The sequence below is a fragment of the Rhopalosiphum maidis genome, chromosome 2, assembly GCF_003676215.2.
Source record: "Rhopalosiphum maidis isolate BTI-1 chromosome 2, ASM367621v3, whole genome shotgun sequence".
Taxonomy (NCBI): domain Eukaryota; kingdom Metazoa; phylum Arthropoda; class Insecta; order Hemiptera; family Aphididae; genus Rhopalosiphum; species Rhopalosiphum maidis.
In genome coordinates this window covers 50,765,314-50,791,718 of record NC_040878.1, presented here as the reverse complement: position 1 = coordinate 50,791,718, position 26,405 = coordinate 50,765,314, and the positions used below count along the sequence as shown (strand labels likewise).

At 28.5% G+C, this 26,405-nt stretch overlaps 1 protein-coding gene across 1 annotated transcript in view; it reads left to right on the top strand.

Moving 5' to 3' along the window:
• The first annotated feature begins 1,891 nt into the window (after window positions 1-1,891).
• Window positions 1,892-26,405, top strand: part of LOC113551976 — a 58,108-nt gene continuing 33,594 nt past the window's right edge. The window contains exons 1-2 of the mRNA XM_026954597.1: window positions 1,892-2,198; window positions 26,210-26,320. Coding sequence (XP_026810398.1) covers window positions 26,210-26,320 — 111 coding nt within the window. The 5' untranslated portion in view covers window positions 1,892-2,198. The remainder of the gene's footprint in view (window positions 2,199-26,209; window positions 26,321-26,405) is intronic.

The following is a 26,405-nucleotide window of genomic DNA, read 5'->3' as shown; positions in this document are numbered from 1 at the left end:
TGAAATGAAAAAATACCCTATTCTTACTGTAAAAAGTTATTGCTTATCAAAAAAAAAAAAATTAAATCATTGAAAAAAGTTTATTGGCTCTCCTGAAAACTATATGAATTAAGTCGCTTAGACCACTTTGCCGTGTCACCCCATCAATAATATTTTTATTTCACTTGATTTTTTTTTCATATTGATAGTTTTCATTTAGACACAGTCATTATTTTACTATAATTCATCCGACTAAATTTTAAAAATGTAGAAAATGTTTTTTTTTACTTAGTTAATGTATAAATATCAAATATAATATAACCTATTATTTTTTAATACGTTATAGACTATTATAGTCATTATACATTTACCAATCGTGTTTATAACCTATTAATTCTAGTTATAGTATAGTCGCATAGGTATATAAATAGCAATTTAGAGTGTTCTAAATGTTTTAATTATACAGTATTCTATGCATCATGATTTTTACAAGAATTTGTGATAGGTAATAAAACCGAATAAGAATTACTTAGATATATGCAGTTATCAAAACGTAATTCAATTCAAGTTATGTTGAGGCCGCGATTGGTATACTATCCATATTATAGCAGAGAATGCATCAATAATCAATGTAGAAGAATGCCATTAAAATTGAATGTGTATTTTAGATACTTTAACACAACGTATAAAGGCTTTTAAACTGTTGTAACTAAATCGTTAACGGCCAGAAGCATTACTTCTAGTATAGTACTTGCACATTCTGTAGTTGGTATAATATGCCCTTATCGCAGAAATCTCATTGGCATATCTTATATCTATAACATCATGTCTAAATAACATAACCGAGCTTATTACAATTTACAAGCTATACCTACTTTAAGTAAGTATTATAGTATTTTAAGTGTATTTAACATGAGCAATAACAACGATTTTGCCGAAACGACAATATTATTATCCCGTCACCGATAGACCGTGAAAATGACTAAAATATATATAATATTTTGTATCAATGTATCATTATGTAAAACGATATTCTTAGGAGATAAACACGGAATTAGTGGGAATGGAGATTTACAAAGGTTACATTTGCTGTTAATTGAATTTGTCTCCGAGAAAAAAATATTGTCGATCATAAATAATGTTAACGGCTAAATACGAACTTTATTTTGTACCTACTATTTTACAGTAATATCGTAGCATAAGCATAAAATATGTTTTAGCCCTTGAATCTTTCAAAAACTCACCTTTTTAATGGTCATATTCATTCTTTTTCGTTTAATTTTTCGTTGTTTAAATTTATGATTTTATTTAAAAATTCCAATATAGTATATTTTATGTAGTTATGCAATTTATTATGTTTTTCTTCTGATAATCTCATTCTATATCTTTTTATACATAATAATATATAAGTCCATATTATTATAATCTATAGCTTACTATTTTTTTAGTTTTTGTTTTTTTCGAGTGTTTAATTTTTAAATGTTAGTAATTTTAAATATTTATATAAGTATAAGGTAACTATTAAGAAGTAATCGTGAATAATATTTCATGATATTTTAATTGTAAACAATATTATTAATAATATTATACCTTGCTATTGATTTAAATGCTTTTGACCTTTAATATTATTGTTTTTATTTCAATTCTAAACCACATTACGTTTTATTATTTAATTTTCGATAAACGTATACAATACCCATTATTGTTTATACTTTATACATTAATGTTGTTATTATTTTTTCCATTCCCCACAGAGTTCTGATGCAAGGTACACACTACACTGTGTGGTGCCGGTGCGTCAACGCGACGGTAGCGCGTAGGCCGCAGACGGACCGGTTTGCCTACGAACACCGCTAGATGTCTCCGCCTCGTCGGCCCGCCGCTATTTTGCCGCGGACTTACGACCAGTGCGACCGGTCACCGATACGAAGTCAGTCAGAGTGTCAGTCACGCGTTCCCTCCAAAAACCGGCGCACGTGCCGATTACTCCGATTTTCCAGATCGCATTATTCCGCCATCGAAAAAATTATACGCGATATTGTACTATTACCGTTCTAATACGTTTTCGTTGTCGTGAAAAAGGACACGTGGGGTTAACTTAATGCCGTAAACGGTTCCGTGCCTGGTTGTGTTAATCTCAACTGCAGCAGCAGCAGTAGCTCTGCAGGTATCGATAGCGTACTGCACGTGCTGAAGACAGAAGCGACCGAAAAAACAAGGTGAGAAATAAGAACATTATATTATAAACGGCAATACTAGCCAACCGTACGTGCACATATTGTATACGAGTCGAATAAGCAAAATATGTTGTAATATATATTCAATATAATAATATTATGGGGGCGTGGAGATAATAATAATTAACAAATGCGAGTCATAATACAAAATAGACGTGCCGCGCAATAGGTATCTATAAACTATTAATGATAATAAATTCTATAGTTATATAATTTAATAATTAATTATAATATTGAATCATACCTCGTAGACATTGGAATTCACTGTTTATAATTCATTTTTGTTTGTGTGATACCTATTGTTTTGGATCCACCATCTACAAAATTGAGCTACGTGTGTTTCACTAGACACATAAGTCACATATACTATTATAGTTTTTGGTTTAACACGCGATTGATTACAGTGAAATTGAATAGGTATCAATAAATTTTACAATGATTTTGACGAAAAATAAATGTTGTTTTAAATAAAATTATGCCGCATAGATTTTTAAAAAAAATATTTTATAAATATTAATTGGTCTAGTTAGTGAATAATACGGATTATTTTTTTAAATATTTGTGTAGTAAAAATATTGACATTTTGAAATAATTTTCTTTAAAATTGAATTATACAAATGCGACTTAAAGATGACCAATGAATGTTCATTGGATGTATGCAAAAACGTATTAGCTTGGACTTTTAAAATATACTTTTATTTAACTAAGATACCTATGTGGATGTTATAACATAATTTTTCTGAAAATTTTGCTTGTCTCCTTAAAATATTTTAAGATAAGTACGACATTATATTATGTCATCATAATAATTTTGTCTGTTTAATTCATATTAATTACAATTTATCAAAATAAAATCAGAAAAAACTATCATCAGTCTAGTATTAAAGAAATGAATACATTTACAATTATTAATAAGAATACAATAGTATATTAATTACATTTTTATATTTTTAACGAAATTAATCAATTTTAATGGTTAAAAAGATACACGGAAATTCTATTTATCGTATTCGTTGAATATGGTATATTACACATTTAAACGCTAAGCTTATTATACATTAACTAAATTGAAAATTTTAATCATTGTTTATAATATTTTATGTCCTTTTTACACTAAATACACAGTATTTGTATATTATATAATGTAGAAAATTTAAATTAGTATATTGAATTATACTCAAAATTCAGCAAAATCAAATACTTTTCGGTTAATATTTAATATTTGAGATACCTATATATCTACAATATAATTGGTGCTTAAAAATTATTTTAAATTCCATTGTCATAACTGTTATTTACTAATTTTTAATGCCGATTATTCTTTTTCTTTGTGATTAAATTGAAAGTTAGAAAACTTATTGTTTTCTAAGATTAGGTACTGTTTTGTATTTGAACGGTTTTTCAAAAACGTACAATTATATAATATTGTTATATTTATAACTCTTTGTTATAATATATTATGCATTTTTCAAGATATTGATACATTAGTACCTTTAATCATTTAGAACATTTTTATAAATAATAGCAATAAAAAAAATACAAAAATAAGCTGTTATCTAATATATAATACGATATCATTTACATTTTTGAAATTAACTCAGAATAGTAATAATATGAGTCCATTTAAGTTAATATTGGAATACATGGCTATTATAGAAACAGGTCAGTACCTATATAGAAATTCTCAGAGGCGTTTTAAGCGAGATTTTAAGTTTCACTACTCATTAACTTGAGCAATGTCAAATTGTTCGATTACCATGTTTCGGTCGTATAACCATACTTCGATGTATTATGTTAATTTCGAAAATATAGTTCGCGGGTTGTCAATAGTATCTACTAGTCTACTATATTAAGCTAAATAGTACCTATAAAAATAGTTATACCTACTCTGCGTTTTTTTTTTTTTTTGATTTGCCCGTCGTAGTTACTATTAGGATGTATATTATGCACATACGGTTTGACGAAGCACTTTTCCTTCTGGTCAAAGATAAATAGTAGTTTTCTGGTTTACAATAACACACGCTATACTTCGTCGCAGCGGTTGTATTTGGGCGTAAGGTGTCGGCAGACGTACGTGGGGGTTATGAAAATATATAAACATAGTGCGCATATACAAGAACTGAGAGTCGGGTAATTTTTTGCATGTAGGTAGTAGGTACCGAATTAATGTTGCACACGAGACTATAAAGCCGCGCGCGCAAAAAAAATAATACTTTCGAAATAGAAATCTGCGATGTCTGTTGCAAAAATAAGCGAATTCATATTCTCCGGTTTTATACACAGTCAAGCATAATATATATATATATATACATTGTGGGATAGGTGTGTACCTATACACATATTATCTATACACATAAACATATTACTATACCATAATATTATGTTGTAATAATTGTCGACTCTGCGTTCGTGTAAATTGAGTTTGATGTTAAATCACGTATGTATCCACGTCATGAATCCAAAATATGTCAGAATATTAGTCTTGATATATTATACATTATATACCTATGTCATGTATCTGTGTATTAAAGTACAAAACTACGAGTTCCTGGAACTGGAGAATTCGGAGTATGACGGATGTGACGATGACTAAGTCGGATGTTCGTCATCTGATTACGGTGTGACATCATACTATAATGTGATGGATGTGATGGAGACGCGGTGCGGACACAGTCAATACGATATTATTATGAACAGGTGCAGTGTTTCGACTGTTTTCGGCGGTGTAAAAATAATGGTTTAACAGTGACGATGGTGGTTGTTTTTTTAACGTGTCGAAATGCATCATCATTGTCTGCGTTGCGGTCGGCATTAAACATCATAATCTCAACAGCGAAAACTCGTTCAAAATGCGTAATGTAATTCTTGTATTTCAGTGATTTTAAGGAAAGCTTTGCGACGACTATCAACATTATATATATATATATACGCGTGTAACAACTTGTATAATAGATGGAGGCTATCGTTCGTGAAAAGATATTGTTCAAGCAATTTTATAGCACGTCAAACGCGTCAGAGTGTTTTCAAATGTTTACATCGTTCATTTGCTACTACTGAAAACAACATTTATATACACATCATAAAAAACGCGAGTACGCGCCTATACAATAATAATATATTACGTATTGTATTGTTTAATCGATCGCGTACGAGACAGCGAGCGTCACCGCCGAATGGTTTACGCGCACAGACTTTTAATCAAGTCCGAGTAGGCACAGTCACGCAGAATATGTATGAGATATTTATTGCAGGCAATGGCGGGAGAGTAAAACGAACGCACATATTATTATTATTATTATTATTATTATTGTTAAATATACTAATTCCATGCAGCTGTCGTAATTTTCACGGACGTTAAACGTGAGGACGGAGACAAAACTGTTTACATCTATGCGTGTACGAAACGTATAAGATAATATAATACGAGAATACGACCATATAGTATATAGTATATATGTATGTGTGTGTATGTGTGAATGCTAAAAACACTGATCTCGCTCGACTGACTGTCGTCAACCCGCGCTGTAGCTTTTTCAAACAACAATTAATATAAAAAAAAAACTCAGCACGACGAGATCCTTGAAGCTTATATACCTATATAATTCATTGTGTATATATTAATGTTTAATAATAATAATAATAATAATACACAAAAACGTGTACACATACGACGGCAACGTCAACCTGCAAAGAGTGCATTTATCGTTTATGTAATAATATTATATACATATATATATATATATATATATATGTATGTATGTATGTATGTATGTATGAATAATATTAAAATATTCAGTAAACCGACAATGCGTTGTACGGATCTTCATTTCGTCTGTTCGCGCGATTCTGATTCGTATGAATATGTATTTGACAACGTGTCGAATTCTATTTCTATTGAATGTAAACAGCCTGCTGTATATATGCTTATCATGATGGTATAGATACTAAAACAAAAAGTCAAAATATATTACATATTTTTACTTATTACATATACGGTGTCACGATAATAAGATTATGTACTTCAGCTCTAATTTATACGAATCTGCAAATCGATGGTCACGATGGACTATCGTTATTGTACTATTGTATAATAATAATACTTTGTTGTTGGTTTTGAAAGGTTTTGGTTTTTTACAAGGAACGATTACTTACTGAAATATAAAATTTGTATCAATTTTAAAAAACTACAACTTTTTAGGTACTGAATATATTGTAGTATTATTTGAATTGTCAAAAGCTGTTGGATGATGGTAAATTTATTTTAAATTGTAATAATAATAAGAAAATTTTAACAACCACACTGTATTTTATATAGTTATATAGGTAACTATACGTCTATACTTATTAAATATAATTTGAATGTTTAATCAATATTTTTAATAATTTATATCCAAGAAAATATAGAATATTATACATATGAAACAAAAATGTGTTGCAATATTACTTTGGAATATATATAATATAGTTGGCTTTATTATGGATTTATATAATATATTACATATATATGTATGTATTTCAATTATCCATATATGTTGAATAGGGTCCCCTAAATCGATGATAACGGACAAACAACGTTGTCAAAACATAAAAACAAACTAATATGCAGTATAATATTATACAATATTATGTATCTACTTAGTTTCCGAATATTCCGGTGTATTATAGGAGAGAACTGATTAAACATGAAAAAATAATAATGATTGACTGTTGTCCAAACAGCTTGTATCTGATTTTATAATCAATTTAAAAATATTATAAGAATTTCATTGTGTAGGTCTGTGTGCTACTAGATATTAAGTTTCAGACATGTACGTGTAGTAGATGTATATCACACAATATTCGTGACAGAAAAAATATTCACTTTATAGTTTCTATAATTTCATATTATGGGTCTAGTCTTCGTTTACCTGTATCTTCATATCACTTAACATATAGTTTTTTTATGTGTACCTAGTCAATAAACGTAAAAGAAAATGTAATTGTTGCTGGATCCGTTAAGCAATATAATTGTGTATATTTAGCAGACATACCTCTGTGAATTAGCTTAAAAGCAGCGGCAGTCGAGTGGTGACACTTATTCAATGCCGTATTTGAATTGGAACTAAGTGTAATGTGTTGCTGGACACAATCAAGTTGATTTAATTAAATATCGAGATCATAATATATTCAATTGTCCTTTAACAAAGGTGATAATAATATTCGTGATAATAACAATAATGTAAACAATAACACGTGCATGGACACCTGATACACCACGCATATGTAGATGTCTATATCTTGTGCCCTTGACACATTGATTTCAAGTGATTATGTTACAAAACTACCAATATATAAAGCGCCCATCCCCGGAGGCTTGGCAACGCCCGCAGAGTTTCATACGACTCAGAAGCCTTTTTCAGACGAGTCCATTAAATTAAATTAAATTATATTATAATTATTATGTTATTATTATGCAGCGGGAACAATGCATTTGGGTATTTTATGAAACGATCACAATTATAAAATTAGTCTCAAATCTGGGCGTTACGCGGTAGTAAACAGCTGGAATGGTATATCAGCTGAGGACGCAGAGCGTAGGCTCTGTTCATTACATTATTTGATTATTAATATTGAAGTCTCTCGTCGCGCGGCCTTGTCTATACAACGCAACTTCTGCCTATATTATATACGGCATCGTTTCCGGCTGTATCCGCGAAGCTTCCTACCTGCTTTCAACAAACGAATTATATTTATCATATACATATTTTAACTGGGTTATTACAATGCTGGTTGACAGAGGAGCTGATTTTGGCGTTAACCTTGAAAGTCCGAAAAAAGTTAACAGGGCTGAATAGAGTACCTAATTTACTATGTAGCACAATAGGACTACGCTAATTGGTCGATTATTATACAGATAGTGGGAATTCTACACATGACTTTAATCACACAAGACCATAATTATTACATACAGAACAAAATATATCATAATAATATCAATCTGAAAACTATGTATTTATTATTATTTATAATACAAATAGGTAAGTTAAATTCGAGTGATTTAAATTTTTCGAACATCTCAGTGGTTACAAAAAAATGTCATAAAAACCCAATTCAAAATTGTATAAAAGTATATTTTTGGTGAATTGTGGAGCAACAGCACAAATGTGTGTTTTTACTATTATTGGCAAATTAAAAGCAAATAATAGTTAAGTGGAGTGAATTATTATTACTACTTTTACTACTGCAGGTATAAAGCGAGAATACACGATATTCAATTATGGAAAATAGAGCGTACGTTTTTCAACTGTTGACCTCAGTCGTATTGTTTTTGATATAGAAGCAGCGTTTGATATATGTGTCTATAAGACATGGGACGTGGGTATTGCTTTTATTTAAGAATCCTTGAAACAAGGAGGTTATGAAATAATTTTAACGAACAATATAAAATATTTTTTAAAAAAATTACGAGTGTTTCCTAAGGCAATATTCATTAAGAGCCACGTATGAAGTATGAATTTATAAGAATTTAATTAATGAGAACAATAAACCCATAAAATTTGGAAATTGTATTCGTGTCTACAATTCAATTATAATTACAAAATAATATCATGTTCGGCATAAGTCAATGATTTTTTTTGTATGCTTCATAGAACATTGTTTTATAGTAAATAATTTTAATTTTCACAGATCATAAATCATAGTCTCATCAATATAGTACTTATAAATAAATTTAAAAAATATATATATCACTCGTAGATGCGCCTAGTGTATACACGTGTCATATAATATCGAAAGAGTGTTAAGTAATCAAATAAGTACCTAAGTGGCTAAGTACATTACGCACATGATGAAAAAGAAATATACCTATATTATATTAAAAGGCGTGTATTCAGCGTGAACCACTGCGATGAGCGAATGAGTCATTCGATACTGTCCACCAGCAGATTTTACCTTGTTTGTCCGTATATGGGCGAACGACTCTCGTGCCGGGGGACACTTCTATACATGGCCGTAACCTTAAAAACCGCTAATGTTAATAATACGTGAGTATTACCTAGATATTACATAGACGGGCAAATGAAGGATTCACCCCCGAAATTTAAAAATTCTAACAATATATTGTACGTGATATGTATTAATATTCTGGATGTCTGGCGCACGTGAAAACTATATTGGTGTTGCCGAAAACGTATACGATTAATCCGAACGACACGATATTGTACACGAACGGATGTGCATCACAAAATAATTTGATATATACAATAGCCGAGTGCATCCGATGGTGTAATACGCGGTGCACCAATGGGGAAGTGTCGCGGTCCAATGCAGACGACTACTATTATATTGTTATTGTACACACGATTGCGTGCCCTTGAAATCTACACTAGTTTTTGGTCATGATATTGACGTCATGACTCACCGGGAATTGTGTATATTAAATGAATAGGGCTGAACTTTAAAAACTTTTGAAATTTAAAAACGCATTTCTTGTAAATTATTGTTGAAAAATCGTATTTGGATTTAATGATTTGAGGTAGCTTTTGGGACATACTGTATTACTATGTACAATATACGTCATGTGCGTGTTTATTACACGGTGTTTCTAGTTAAAAAACAAACAAACAAACAATTATTTATAAACAAAAAAAGTTATTTTTTATCGTATACTAATTAATATGTATTTATTTGTTTTAGTGTAATATCTCCTCTATATATAGTCTCCATAATTTTAAAATTAAATTATCTCTTATAAACATTACTCCGCAGCTAACAATTACCGACCAAATAGTTAAAGAGAAATTTGCATGATGACAATATAAATAGTTATGTTGGATAAATAAAGTCCTACCACACTTTATACTTCTATGTCATATACTCATATTACATAATAATAAAATAATATGCAATGTAGAAAAACCTATTTGATCTGTAGCGGTCGCGTAATACCTTGCAGCAACGTAGTACGTCCAATCCCTCTCGTTTACCAAGAATAATCTAGTTAATTATTTGTACACATATCTACTAATACGGAGCGTGTGCCATGAATATACTTTTAAGACGAACGTTTTGCACAATATTACACGTAGAAATCTATCCCGGTTAATCTGATTATTACAATAATATATGTAGTTTTAATTAATCAGGATACCTATTTATATTTTAATATTTTAATTATTTGTAGTATAATAAATATGGATAGGATGTGTCTATAAGAATAGAAAAAAGAAGAGATTAAATAGAAAATATGCACCAGTAATAATTTGTAATGCTCGTATAATAATCGTAATTTTAGAAATGATATAGGTACCACTACAAATAATATATACAATATTATGCGTATTTTCACCGTTATGCAATAAAATATTACACATTTTTTTTTGTAATTCACTATAATAAACGAAAAAGTATCTTTTAAATATCATCCCAAGAGTGGAGCTTCAGCCCACACAACTATCTTTCTATCCTGTATCCCGCACTGGATCGTGACTAGGTAATAAAACGAAAACGCGGTTTTGACTTCAGCGGTCGAAACGAATAAAAATAAGCCATGTAATATTTAAGTGCGTGAGTTGAGTTTATGCGCGTACTTATTTAAACATGGTTCACTATATGACAAAAGTTCTATCATTAATTAATTTTCCGTGGGGCGAAGTGGCTGGACGAAATCTACAAGCCATAATTTTGTGTGAAAGTATGATCGTGTTACCTATGTAAAAGCACACATGTTGTAACTGTTTGTTCTTTTAATGTTTTTTTTTTATTTATATTATTATTATTATTATTATTTTACCAACGTCTTTGATAAATACGATAAACAACGGCGTTTATAAAACCCTATATCACTGCGATTTCTCATTGAAAACGATCAATAACAATATTATTATTATTATTAAAACTATTATAGTCGGTGCACACTGCACATACATAAAATATAATATAATCGCAATCACGGATTAACCTCGTTGAACTTACACGCGGACGGATCGCGAAGAGGGAAAGTCAGTGGCGGCGGTGGCTACTGCGGCGTTGACCTTGGCAATCGTCGTGCATTACTTGTCAAATCCCGTATGGGTCCAGGGATTTATATTCGTTGTACATATTTATACTGAGATGGTAGGAATGTGCTTTTGTCCATCGGAAAATGCTTATTATCGTTAAAAAGTGTCTCTAAAGTTTTACGTACATTTCCGTGCATTAATGATAATAATTTTCTCATTATAATCACTCAGTACTCGTTATATAGATAGTTTACCAACTATTTTTGAGTCTCGTTTTACGTGACACATCTCAAATGACATTCATCTCTCGCGATTTATACGTATAATCCTGTAATCAAGTAGATACGCATAAACGCATAATATATAATTATGTAAATGCATCTCGTCATCGTATCCGCGAGAAGACTCCAAAGACCGCTCAAATCCTTTCGTTAATCGTTTGTACATTGCGCTATATTGTTTACATAATATTATATATCATAAATGGATTCCATCACTTAACTCGCTATCATCTCCGTCAACAAAATTCTTGTTATCCATTATTTAAACGTGTAATATTTCTGTACAATCAAATTCACTCGTTGTAATAATCATTATTTAACGTGGAATTATTATTATATTCATTTCCTAATCTATAAATTTAAAAAAAAAACCCTATAGGCTATTATAATAACCATCGCATGTATCGTGGAGATTTCTCGTCGCAAACGAACACAATAACAATATTGTTATTATCGTTCGGAGTCCGGAGATATAAATCGCAATCACGGATTAACCCCGTTGAACTTACATATACTCGGACCTTAGGGGGAAAGTCGGCGATAGTTGACCTTGACAGTCGTATAGGTACGTTACTCGTTTTATATATCACTCGCACAGCGGCGGTAGTAGTGGTGTCGAGGAATTTACTAAACACCGAAACGCAACAATAATATAATATGTGTTTATATACATCTTATACCTAGCTATGTATCCGACACGGAGATAATATGACTACGTCTCTGTCGTTGTCGAGGTTGTGTGAAAGTGGTCCCGGTGTGGAATTCGCTTGCGTCCTGCAAAAAAATCGTCGACAGACGAGCTTAGGAGAAAAAAAAACAAATTAAATTTTTTTCCAATGTAGTTATCCGCGACTGGTTTTCACTTTTAACGTGCGCGGAGAAATCATTATTATTCCGTTCTCGATCTGGGTCAACACCAAAAATATGTGATATTATGTGCATATGCGCACAGCATATGTCTCTTGTGTGTGCCTATAATATGTGTGTACATATATATATAATATTGTAAATGAGTTCGAGAGGTGGAGGGAACGGGAATATAATAATATTATTATGATGTATCGTTCGGACTACACAGGGCGAGCGAATGGTATCTACGTTTTAAAACCCGCGCACAAACGTTCGCCCCGTGGCCACAGATCGTAATAGCTATTCGTTTATCATAATAATTGTTATTACGCTAACGGTGGCCTGCACAGCGTTCGAAATAAAAACGTGCATAATAATTATTACATATTATATATGACTTGAAATACATTAAATATAATATATATATATATATATATGACTGATAATGTAATCAGGACAGATATATAATATTATGATTATTATACACGTACCTGTAAATTTCGCTACCGGTTTTTATTGCAGCACAACGAACCTACTTAAATTCGTTTATCCTCTGGTCGCTCGTCGCGTTAAAAAAAATTTCGTTTTTCGATTTGACAACGGTAGCCTATATATTATTGTCGTTATTACATGTGTCGTCTGCCCCGGAAAACGTATAATAAATATAATATAAGTCAACGACCGTCCACTACAGTAATCCCGTCACGTATAGTCAACTGCTAAGACAATATATTATTATGGTTATAAATTTGGACGACCAAATAATTGTAACGTAAGAAATTGAAAAAAAATAAATAGTATGATGTCAACCCCGATTTGTCTAAAAAAAAAACGTTATCCGGTTGAAACGAGTACCAGTCTTAATTTTAGCAGACATGTAGCTGATTTTTTCCACCAATTATATTCCGGATATATACCTACTATGTACATTTTGTACAGTATATCATATTAGCATACATAATAATAATACATATTATATAAAACGAGGTATATTTCTCTTGCATCTTGCATACATCGATCAATTTCGTTAAAGACTGCACTCGTATATTATATCAATTGTATCGTATATATTATAATATTATGTTCGTAATTCACGAAGTACTCTGCAGCTGTTATATAATTTGCAAATGTAATGTTTTACTGCGTGTGAACAGTATATTATAATATCACATACATAATTATACAGATTGCACTTCATCGTACGAAAATAATCATATGAATTAAAATTTTTGTTTCGACATTATTAAACCATATACCAGGATTATTTTTAAAAGTTCTTTAATGATAGTAACATATTATTTTATGATACCGATTTCTATTGAAGTGTCATTAAATCGTTTGGTTTGATTTAAGGCAAACAGCAATTTGCATACTTTTTGCAGGCCACACCTTTGTGTTGGGCGTGAATATGCTAAAAATAGGATCACAACATTACTGTGCATCAAATATAATTAGAGGAATTAATTTGTTCGCACCCAATGATGTACTCCTACAAAAAATGTGATCGCTGTTATTGTAGTTCAATCGTGTACCGTTTTTAATATAGAATAAGTTATAGCTGTGGCAATTTAGACTTATAACACAATAGTATCAACTATAAATGTGTAGCATTATATTAACCACATAATTAATTATATAAAATACGAATTATGTTAAATGTGTTTTAAAATAAATATATTTTCAAAGTATAAAAATCTTTACCGTAAACAATTAACAATGCCTGTACAATTATTTTTGATTAACAATTATTAACTCCATTTTTAAAAAATTATATAACCTTTAAATATGTAAATTCAAAATTCAAGTAAACTATACAGTAAATTTTATTTATTTATTATAATATAGGTATGTCTAGTATGTCATATAATATAATTTTATGCTAAATGATATTGAGGTACAAAATATTAAAATACAAGCAGTTTAATACTTTTATTTTAGATTACAATTCATCAAAACTATAAATTATCTGTAAAATATAAACAATAACATACTAAATTGAAAAAATATAGTTAAACAATTATCAATTTTTATTATTTTGAACATAATAAAGCGATTGTACTAGTTTTGAAACACATGTTAAAAATATAAATAAAAAATGTGAGTATTAAAAATAAAATTATAATATACTATATAGTAGTGTAACCAACTTTAATAAACTTCTAAGTTTTTCCAGGTTGTCGCGATTGACTAAAAAAAAAATGTTCTCATTAAATAAAAATATATTTTATATATACGCGTACTGCACTTTTTTTTATTTCTTTTACTTAGTATATTAATAAGTAATAATAACGTTTAATTTCATAGTTTTACAAAATACGTACCTTAATATATTTGATTATAAATTGTTACTTTTAACTTATTATTATTTGTTTTTTTTAAAAAAAATCAAGAAAATTCGAAAGAGAGTCGCGATCGACCTGTAGACCATCTTAATTATATTGTATATATATATATATACGGTATATAATATATCTAATATAACTATTTAAATTTAAAAAATATTATAAATAAGAATAATGACACATTTTTAACAAAAAAATTTGACCTTAAGTAAGTAACTATATTGAAAAGGTCAAGGCTGGACAAGTTAATGAATAATTTAAAATTAGTCAAATTAAATTAAATAAACAACTGAAAATAATTGTATATTTTTAAATAATTTAGTAAAATTGAAAAAAAAAATATTAATTTAATTTTACTTTTTAACTTCCGGGTGAAAATATTTATTCAAAATGATAATATAAACTTGAAAAAGTATTAGGCGTTTATTAAATCGAACTGCGATCGAATTCAGAGTACCAGCTATTGCTATTCAAGAAAGTTATAAGTTAATAAATTATAGTTAGATGACTCAACCTTAAATAATTAAATCAGAAATATTAAGGCTCCGCAGCTTGGAAACGACCATAATTTATTTTTATCAAAAATAGTTAGCCACCAATGAATATATTTGTATAAATTAAATTAAAATATCGTATACTATAATAATTGTTAAACACGTGTAAACTGTATGTGTGAACAATCCGTAAAGATGTTTGAGAGGAGAAACAAAATCTAAATGACATTATTATGTTTTACCTACGTCATATTTTATCATTTAAAAAAAAACATTGTTGAGCAGCTCTATCATAACTATGTATGAAACGCATTTAAGCTTCGTTATAATATTATTGACTTATATCGGATTCATTAAACGCACGTACACGAAAGCGGTATGCCATGCGTTGAGCACGATGCGTTAAACCGTAAGAATGCGTACCACGTGGGAAGAGACCGCCAAAACGCCCATCGGTGCTATCAGATTTTTGTCGACTGTATAATATAATATAACATATAATATGTATATATATATATACATACAGAATATTATAATAAACGACGCCCAATTCGGTGCGCCGACACTGACTTCGAGGCCTCGAAGCAATTAGCGATACCGTTTCGGGTACACACACCGATATATAGGTACATAATATTATCTTATATAGTCACGGCGTGCCGATTAATCATCGACGGATAGTCATTTTATCGAAGACACCCTCTGATGAGACGTCTACGGAATGCCACGAGTAAAATATTCAAATCTAATTAAAGGTATGATGCAATTGCAGGCTCCTGCATTAATATCGAAATTGTTGGTTGCTGTGTATAAATTACAAAATTATATTATATGGAAAAACGGTTCTCGCAGTAAAGTACCGAGATGGCTACTGTAGTTTTATAAGTATATACGCTATTAAAGCTTAATCACAAAAAAATCAATATCTTAATGGTTCGAAATCTCTTTTTGTATAACTTAAGCGAAAGTTATTCAAATTTGAAAAAATAACAAAATATATAATAGTGTGGATATTAACAATGTAAGTGTATTTATCTAAAATAAAACAATGATAACATTTTTTATATTTCAGTTTTTGAAATAAAAAAAAAATAAAATTACGTGGCACTAACAGACAGTTCTCTTCTTTTTACGCCGAACATTTTCTAAACCAATCTTAATTTATAGGATCAAATCCATGAGTTTTTTTTCATGTGAACGATTTTCATCAAATAAATTATGGGCGCGTTTTTTTTTTTTTTTTGGATATATTATGTACTTTTGATGGTTATGGTATGTGCGTTGCCGTTGGTTGTAATAATGTATGCTTGAAAATATTTTACTTATAGATACGTTGTATTATTACGTTAAAATAATATATTTTATTGATGGATTCAAATATTTGGTTACTCAATATATTATGACGTCTGACGGTGTGTTGGGAATTGTATAACCTACTAAATCGATTGGGCGACTTCTACATCATTACATTAAATTGTTTAGTATACATCATATATACATATATATATATATATGTAAATATAGGTATACCTTTACAGTTCGATATTTAAAAACAGTTATTGCATGATTGATTAATGCATCCCGATGGGAAAAGTGTATATATGGGTATACCTATGTATTATTATATACCTACTGTGTTACGAGTTGGAATTTTAAGTATAATAATATTTAAAAAAAAATTTTAAACAATACTGTAATAATTAATTAAAATAAACATGGGATAAGTAATAGTAACTTTACTTATTACTTACTAAAACATTTGTATAAAATATGTAAGTTTGAGTAAGACTATAGAGTTGTAGAACATACAATTTACTATTCAAATGCATAACATGTTACACAATTTTTAAAAATATATTTATAAAATAAGAATGGTGAAATATCTGATATACTTATTATAATAGTGATATCATTATTAAATATCCAAGGTCGTTTTGTAGATGTCATATAAAGCTTAACATGGAATACATCCATTTTGGATGATTTTATCTAACTGCGTTATAGACATAACAAGCAGTACTGATTTTTTTTCACTCGTCATGCACTGACACAATGAATAATATTATTAAGATTCAAATGACCGAATTTTGAAGTAGTAAACTCACGCGTCTAAACTTAAACTGAATTTTGGCACACGATTGAATGAATAATATAGATATAATAACAAAAGTTGTTCGTTACACTGTGTATAATATTTACGAAAAGATGTAATTAATTTTTATTATTGTTCACTAGAAATTTATTATAACAAACAAGAAAATAGAAGGTATGTGGGTAATAATACCTAACAAAAATTATGCGTTTAGTTTATAGTTCACTTGAGTTTTTTAAATTACGTATTCAGATTCATATCTAATGAAATCATATCAAATCTCAAACTAGTTTAAAAAGTATATCTCATATAAATACATTGTATATATACCTACTTATTGCGGTCACAGAATAATGTTGGATAGCAATACACGTGTGTTATACGTATTTATAATATATATACCTTGGTCTATTGGCAATTTTTTAACATTGACCGATTTTTATCAAAGGAAATAATCTTTTCAAGATTTAAATATAACTATTATTATGAAGGATCATCATGTATATCAGGGGTGGCCAAACTACGGCCCACTTGTTAATATTGATATTGAATGGCACACTAACTTCAAATAAAATAACATAATACAATTTGATACTCAATTTAAAAATTATTTTTTTCAATATTATTAATTATTTTATAAAAATTGTAAATTTTACAGACATTTTTTCCAAATAAGATTTATTTTAATTCAATTAGAACATTTTAAACTCTAACAAATTATTATTTAACGAATAGTATTTAAATTTAATTAAAAGTTAAAACCTAAAACATCACCATCTCTCTATAAATGTATGATAATAAAAATTTTATAACTTTATAAGATTATAAAAGATATACATAATGGTAATTTCATATAAAACATCTCTAATTTTTTTTTTATTCAGCACAATATAAAAAAAGGTTGATCACCTCTGATATATATTATGGTAAGTCAGCACACTTTTTTAGGCGTTTTTATTTATAAATATTGTGAGAAAATGCGTTTTAACAAAATCTAAATTTACAATAATCATCGAAAACAAAATTGTAATATTGTGTAAAATTATATTTTTTGTTTTTAAATTTCAAAATTATATATTATATTGATTTTAGTGTGAGTTTTAAAAAAAAAAATTTAAGTACGATAAATGATAATAGGTACAATATTTATAAAATAAATTGATTCAATGAAAAGCATATCAATGGAGTTGCTAATATTTCAAGATATTACATTAGTAAGAAATATTATTTGAATATTTTTTAATTCTCTTTTACCCATACAAATATTTAAATATTTAATATAGGTATATATATATATATATATATATATACTTGGATATTATACTATTTTAATTTTTAATTTTTTTTTTGTATATGATGGTAATAGATATTCATGGTTTTTGTATAAAAATAAAATGTATTATAGATAATTTAAGCTAAAATTCTAGTTCAACAGTACTTATTATTATCTCCATACTTAATATGATTATGATAATTTTCTAGTTTACAAGGTATTTTTACTAAAACAATTAAATGCTATAATACTATAATACAGGTTAAATCAATAATTTTGTATACAAAATAAAATATATTTTTAGCTAATACAGAGATTAAACTGTGGTTTAAGAGTATTATTTCTATGCTTACTTAATACTTAATATTATAATTAAAATAATTTTCGAGATTAATGCTTGATTAAGAGGTATATAAAGTATTAAGTAAAACAATTCTAGTACGAGTTAATTCACGTGTCACGCATTGCACGTGTTCAGAATAGATAGTAAAATCGTAGGTAAACGTTTTTTGAACCTAAAATAATAAAAAGTTTATGTTTTTTTTTTCGTATAAAATCAAAAGAATTTACGCTGTATCGCCCGGTTTCCGGTTGTCAATGAACGAACGCCTTCGCAAAATCTACTACACAAGCAGCCAAACATATATTAAGTAATAGCTGACAATAGTAAAATCATCTAAAACCTGTTTCGCTGCGCTTTATAAACATTATTAAATTTGTACCTAGGATAGTTCCTTCGGTTCTCGGGCCACATGTGTCAACGCGTTACGTTATATTGTAACGATTCCGATTAATTTAATATTATGCTAAACACCAGTAAGAGCAGTTACAGGTTTCATATAAATAAATATATATATATAAATCTATAGCTAATGCACACATTACTTTTGTTTATGTACAATTATCACCGAATTTTGCGCTACATTAACAACCGTAATTCAAGTAAACTGCCGTATAAACGCCATCATCAAATTTTTACAGCAGCCATCGTGACGAAAAAATTATTACACAATACACACAGAAATATTAAGTAATGTTACAGTGTTACACGTACGGACAATCGTTTTTAAATCACGCATTAAAGGTCACCGCAAAACGGAATTTACCCATCGCCAAATGTAAATTCACCTATAACGTTTTAAATATTATACAAACAATATCAAAATCGATTTAAATGTGTGTATTTTACATGGCGCACGAATAACAATACAATTATACCATACTAAATTATGGTTTAAACTAATAATAATATAGTCACAGATAAACCTATTTCGTTTTACGGTCAAATGTGTTTAAATATCACGATAAATTATACTCAGCATTGGATGGTTTGTGTACCAATGTATGCCTAGGTCATTTCAATAGATAGTTTTTACTTATGTATATGTCATTTTCGTATTTGACTTATCGAAATAGAAAATGTAGTGTTATATTATTCAGTCTGCGGCTGTTTATCCTATCTTAATGAATTGCTATATATAATTTTGTGGTCTCACACTCGAGTAATTCGTTGTGAATGTTTAAAATATAAACATGAAAAAAAAATAATAATCGTTTGCAAAAAATCCGTTGCAGACTTTATATATTATAATACATATAGGACATAGGTCTATGTATAATAATAATAAGATAGTTGCACAATAATATACGAACGGGTGCTACCGTTACACAACGCGCGAACGTTATGATTTCTACGGAAGCGGTCGTGACGTATATAATAAAACTAGTAAAATCAATTCGAATCGTTAAAGAATTAAAAAATACAGTTTAATGTAAGGTCCCCCCATCGGCAGCTATTATAGACGTTTTGATCAATATGTACAATGTATTATATACATAGAGAGAGATGTGTTTTACAATTAATCTTTGATCTATCACTATTTATCTACATAATATATAGTAAATAAACTGTGTCTTTATTAATGAATAATACACGCGCGCATACCCATACCTATCGCATTTTTCCAATCGTGAAAGTCTCATTGCTGTAGGGTGGTGTTGGCGAACAAGAGGTAGGTGCGGCTATTATATGCGTCTTTATAGTTTTCCAACCGGAGATCAGCTACGTCGTCGTCAGTAGCTGCAGCGGACACCAGTCAACTCGTATTAGGGCCTATATAATTGATAACCGGTCTGTTAGATTTAGATGCACTCATTATAATATTATTATACGATAGCAGTATTATAATTATTATTATACTTCGTCCAATACACAATGGAGGAACGTCCAGCTGTATATAGGCCTAGCGTGTTGCCGTCGTCTTATGAGTATGCAAGGAATTTTTTTTATATATATATATTATACGACTAAAGCGGCTGTTTTTTTAGGTCATGCTGTACAAATACCACAATAATAATATTATCATCGTCATTCTTTTATATCTCTGTACAAAATCAATGTATTCGATGACGTGAAAAATATATGTAACTCTTAATTTTTCCATCGATCTCGTTTTGTATTTTTATAAGGTATTTAAACATACCTATTGTGATCACTTGTTCACTGTTGGACTAATGAATGTCTGTGAATATATTATTTATTATAAATCTGTGTGAGATGCATATTATGTTAGCAATGGCCTAGGCGTAGTGAACACTACATCATATATACAATATAACTGAATTAAGAAGTGACACAAACCTTTTAATAAATATATTGTTTACAATTTTTATTTATTGTTTTAAAATTAACATCAATTTAATTCATTAAGTCATATAAATGATACATTATAATAGTGTTATATATCATAATGCATGTGTAATTTTTGTTATTTAATAAAAAAATATAGTACACTTAATAAAATATTTCATAACAGTTATTAATCGTTACTCGCTAAAAGAACGTCGTCTCAAAGGAGATAATATAAAATAAGACATATTACCTATTACACGATACCTATATTATCGCTTCGTGTATTGCTTTCTTATACTCGTATATACATGTAAAATATAATAATGTATATCCTGTGTGATCACAGCCAGAAGAAATATGATTGTTGGAAACTACAGATGACTCGGCATGGGGTTAATCCTCTGCGACAATAAAAGTCTGTCGGTATGTCAAATCCCTCGTTTTAGTATTATAGACATTAGACACAAACAAATTAATGATAAAAACACGCGCGCGCAATTGATATATTCATATATATAATACTCGTATTAAAAATCTATGTAAATACTAAATTATTATTTTTTCCCTGAATAGTCATATAACAGTATTATTTACGACTTGAGATTATTTAATTTCTCTTTCAAAAAAAAAAATATATATATATATCTTATATCACGTTGGCATGATAATAAATTAGAATTACGCGAGTTATAGCCTACAAGACAAATTTTATTATAATATATTACAGCTGTTATAAAAATATAGGTTGAATATCTTAACTTTATGGTTAAGCGTTTTTACTTTTTATACTTATTATAATATGTGAAATACTATTATACTTCATAATTTAATGTTTATTACATATTTTTGTATTCATTCATTTTTATATTAAGTATTTATTCTTGTAATTACGTATTTAAATTGTACTTTGTGGTTTTTATGTAATTATATCACATACCTATAAACAATTAGAGAACTGACTTTTAAATTGTGATATACGTGCTCCCTACATTATACGTTCATGTTATTGTTTATAACTTATCAGTTAAAATTTATTATCAAATATCATAATATAAAATAAATATTGTCGTGTTAAATATGATACTATTGAGTATACATTAAATTTTTACGAATATCAACTTTGAATTGTTTCGATTAAAATAGGATTTAGCCATTTAAATTATGTTTTATAAATATTTTATTGAACGCAGTAATATCTTGTGTACATAAAAAATGCATTGCTGATGAGAAATTTAATTAATAATCTAAAATACAAATGAATTGTATATTTGTTAATACAATCTTAGTTATTTTAATATTAAACCTAAAAATTCAAGTATAGACTATAGCATATACATTTCTTAAAACGTTTTTTACAATTTTTGTTATATTATAATATTTATATATTGCATAGTTAAAAATGTATTATTTTTATTGAATTTAATAACATAATGTAGAACTGAAGTCATGTAATATATATTTAATTATATAAAAAATTAAAATATATTGTTTCTAAGGTTTTTAACACACCATAATAGAGTGATGAAGTACTTATTAAAGTTATCACACCAATTGTTTTTATTCTCACGTTGTTATCAAGAAATTAAATATTTACATAATTATTATTATATTTTACTTAGCTTGTATGGAAACCAAAAATTATTTTCAAACAGCTCATTAAGTATACCTATTAATTATTAAAGAACAAAGCAAACATTTCATCTTTTAATAATCTTAACATTTTGGATATTACATATAAATAATACCCACAGACCTCAATTACTGACTGTCGCTACAGTTGCTATAATACGTACTTGGAAATTAAGTAATTTCTATGTTTTATTTTTCTATAGAAAATAAAATTGCAATTATCATTGTTAAAATGTTATTCTTACATATATCTATTAGAGTTTAATTGCAGAATAGAAAAAAAGATTCTACTATTTTACAATAAAATCGAAGACGAGATTTTATACGTGTGTGGTCGATGGATGACCCCAAGAGGTCATATTACTTATGTTTCTGTACACTTTGATTTGTTTTTAATAACATTCGTTATTAAAAAGACCAAAAATAGTCATCGGAACACAAATAAGAAATTGCACCCGTTCTCCAAAATTAATATCTCATTTGTCTCGCAGAAAATACAAATATCCTTTGTCTTGTGCCGCTGACCTCAAGCGTATAACAATACATCTGTCATCGAATGTGTGACCTTCGTATATGATTTATGTGTTGTGGTAACGTAATTCAAAAATTCAATAAGCAAAAGTATTGTAATATCTAATAATGTTTTATAACAGTTTTCACATACGACACATTTGTAAAATTGCATTATTATAATACTAAAAAATATATATCGTTATCATAGAGTAGATAAACCCAAACAATGTAATAAGACAAAGTTGTAACAGTTAAATATCATTATTTTTTAGTTTTAAAATAAAATAGTATTACATTTTATTTTTTATGTACAAATAATAACATAAAAGATGAAAATTCATCAACAAACACTTTACAAATTTACTGAACTGCAAAAGTTAGATTATAAGTAATCAAGTATGAAACCATACCAAACTTAAAGCATAACTATTTCTACGTTATTTCGAGTGAATTATGAAGAAAACCTAAAATTCAATAGTATAATACTATAATTAGTACATTAATTCAGTATATTATTATAGTTAAATAATTAGCATATATATTGCGTGCAACTAGGAAATAAGCATTTTTAGAAATTATGAGGTTAAAGGGTAAAATAATTAACGTGGTAACAATTCCAGTGTTTTTCGCAGCGATTATTACATCTATTATTTTTCAATAACTTTATGTTAAGTACAAATTCGGAAAAACGACAAATTTTTAAAACATGTTTTTTCTTTGTATTATTAATTCGTAAAAGAAATGTTTAGCTTGTTCTAATTTAATTTTATTGACTTTTTATAATCACATGAAATATTTGTGAACCTTTATATTAGTATATTAGCGTATAACAAAAAAAAGTGTATGTAAGTATGTAATTATATTATACAAATATTATGTAGATTGTTAAGTAGAATAAGATAAATCAAAGACGTACTTTTAATACTTACTTATGGAATGTCAAAAAAATAATATTTAAAATATATATTTTCGATTTAATTATTTGTTATAACTGCTATAAAAGATAATAAAAAATGCATTATAGACTGTAATTTATAGTACAGGCACTTTAAGATGTCATAGAAGAATGTACATATATTGCCTAATCATCACGCCGTCGCTAGTTTATACGAATTTTGTATAATATAAATAATTATATTTCGGTAAAAAAACTTAAAACTCATTTATTAATAGTAGGTATAATCATGAAAACAATTTAAATTTTAAATTAACTAAAAACATAAGTAATATTATAAGTTATTTTTCCGGTATCTTCGGGAACTACGAATGGTAAACAGGATTTTAGTTGTTTACTAAAAATTATTAATTTTAAATGACAGATATTATTACACTTTGAACTATAGTTTCTATACCACGCCACCGATACTTGTATATTTAATGAATATTCATAAATCTGAGTTACTTATCTAAAACACTGATGAAAGTTATTTCACAATAAATGAGTAAATCCAGAATCGTGTTCGTGTAATGCTATCATATATTATAACATTGAAACTAAACTTCCTTAATACGCATTGAAAAAATACGTTTATGAAAAGAAATTGCGTGCCACGGGTATATATAATTATTGTACGCACCGTAATAAAAATAATAATTACACGTTTAATCTCATTGTGTCGAAGAAAACAACTTGTGTAAAGAAAAAAACACTACTCGTTCGCACGTGAACAGAGCATCAACTGTAATTATTGCCCCCTCGACTACCATTTGATAATTACCTTTTAAGCGAGTGTATTACTGTTGCTTGCTGCTAACTGTTGAACATCATTTTGCTAAACGTTACGTTGTTGTACGCGTTTACCTGCACTTTAAAACGATCTAAACGTCGTCGTTTGCCATTATTATTTTTATCAAGAAAAATATTTCCGCTTAAAGTGTATTACATGGACCGTGTGATGAGATTACTTCATTAACATTGTATTGAGTTTTTATTTATGTTTTAATTTCGATTATATAATAATAGTGTTATTAAAAAATAACTCAATACAAAAACCTAAATATATCCGTACTTTAACATGTCCATAGATACACAATAACCATTAGATATTTAACATTAATATTTTAGATCTTACTTAATAATATTTTAAATATGTTCACAGCATTCGCTTGTTACACTATTTTAACATAATATATTTTCACGAAAATAAAAATCATAAAAACAATAATTTGGGATCAATCGTATTTTGTAACTATACTTCATAAATATTTGCAATATTTGGAAATTCACCATCAAAACAAACTTATTTTGGCGTTCGCTATTATCTACCAATTTATCAATCTCACTAAAGTGACCTGATCGTATTGTAGTTTATATTTTCGTATTATAGCGACTGTTAGAGTCTACTAGTCTAGTGTCATCACTTTTCGCGGGATATCTTCTTCGTCATCCATGATACTACGGGTCTGTTTGGTGAAATCGCCTTTGTTAGAAAGCTTTAGGTAAGATAGGTGTACAAAATATAAACAATCAAAGTTTCTTTTAAATACCTAAAAAATAAAAATAATATTAGTACTATAGTTACCTAACACTGACACATATTATACAGTTAGTTTATTATTTGTTCGTGCGTATGTATTTTGCGTAATTATTATGAATACCTACTGTCTATTATACTATTTCATTTTTGTCACCCTTACACATCGGATTAACTTGTCCGTTGTATGATCTATATGCCTAGGATAAGTAGAGTTATTATTTTTGTTTGTATTTACACGAGGACAAACACCGTTCCGGCATTAACGGCCCGGAACATTTCTTATATATACATAAATTTAACATTATACTTACCACCCGCGGCGTATGGTTCACTACTCGTATAATATATACGAGCAGCATATAATACAATAATTTGTATATATATATTAAATATATAGTGATATAGGTCTAAATTAAACCGTCGAATGTTTCAGATGACTGAAGTGACGAGCAGGACCGTCGGTTTCAGAACATCTGCCGACGGCGACAGAAAAGCCTTGTCCGTGAGAAGATACGAGGCCAAACCTCCGGAAAACTTGGAACTGGTAAGTCACACGCATAATCAGGCTATACTGTATGATTGTGACGATGTCAACAATAATAGATGTTGAGAGTCTACCATTTTATAAA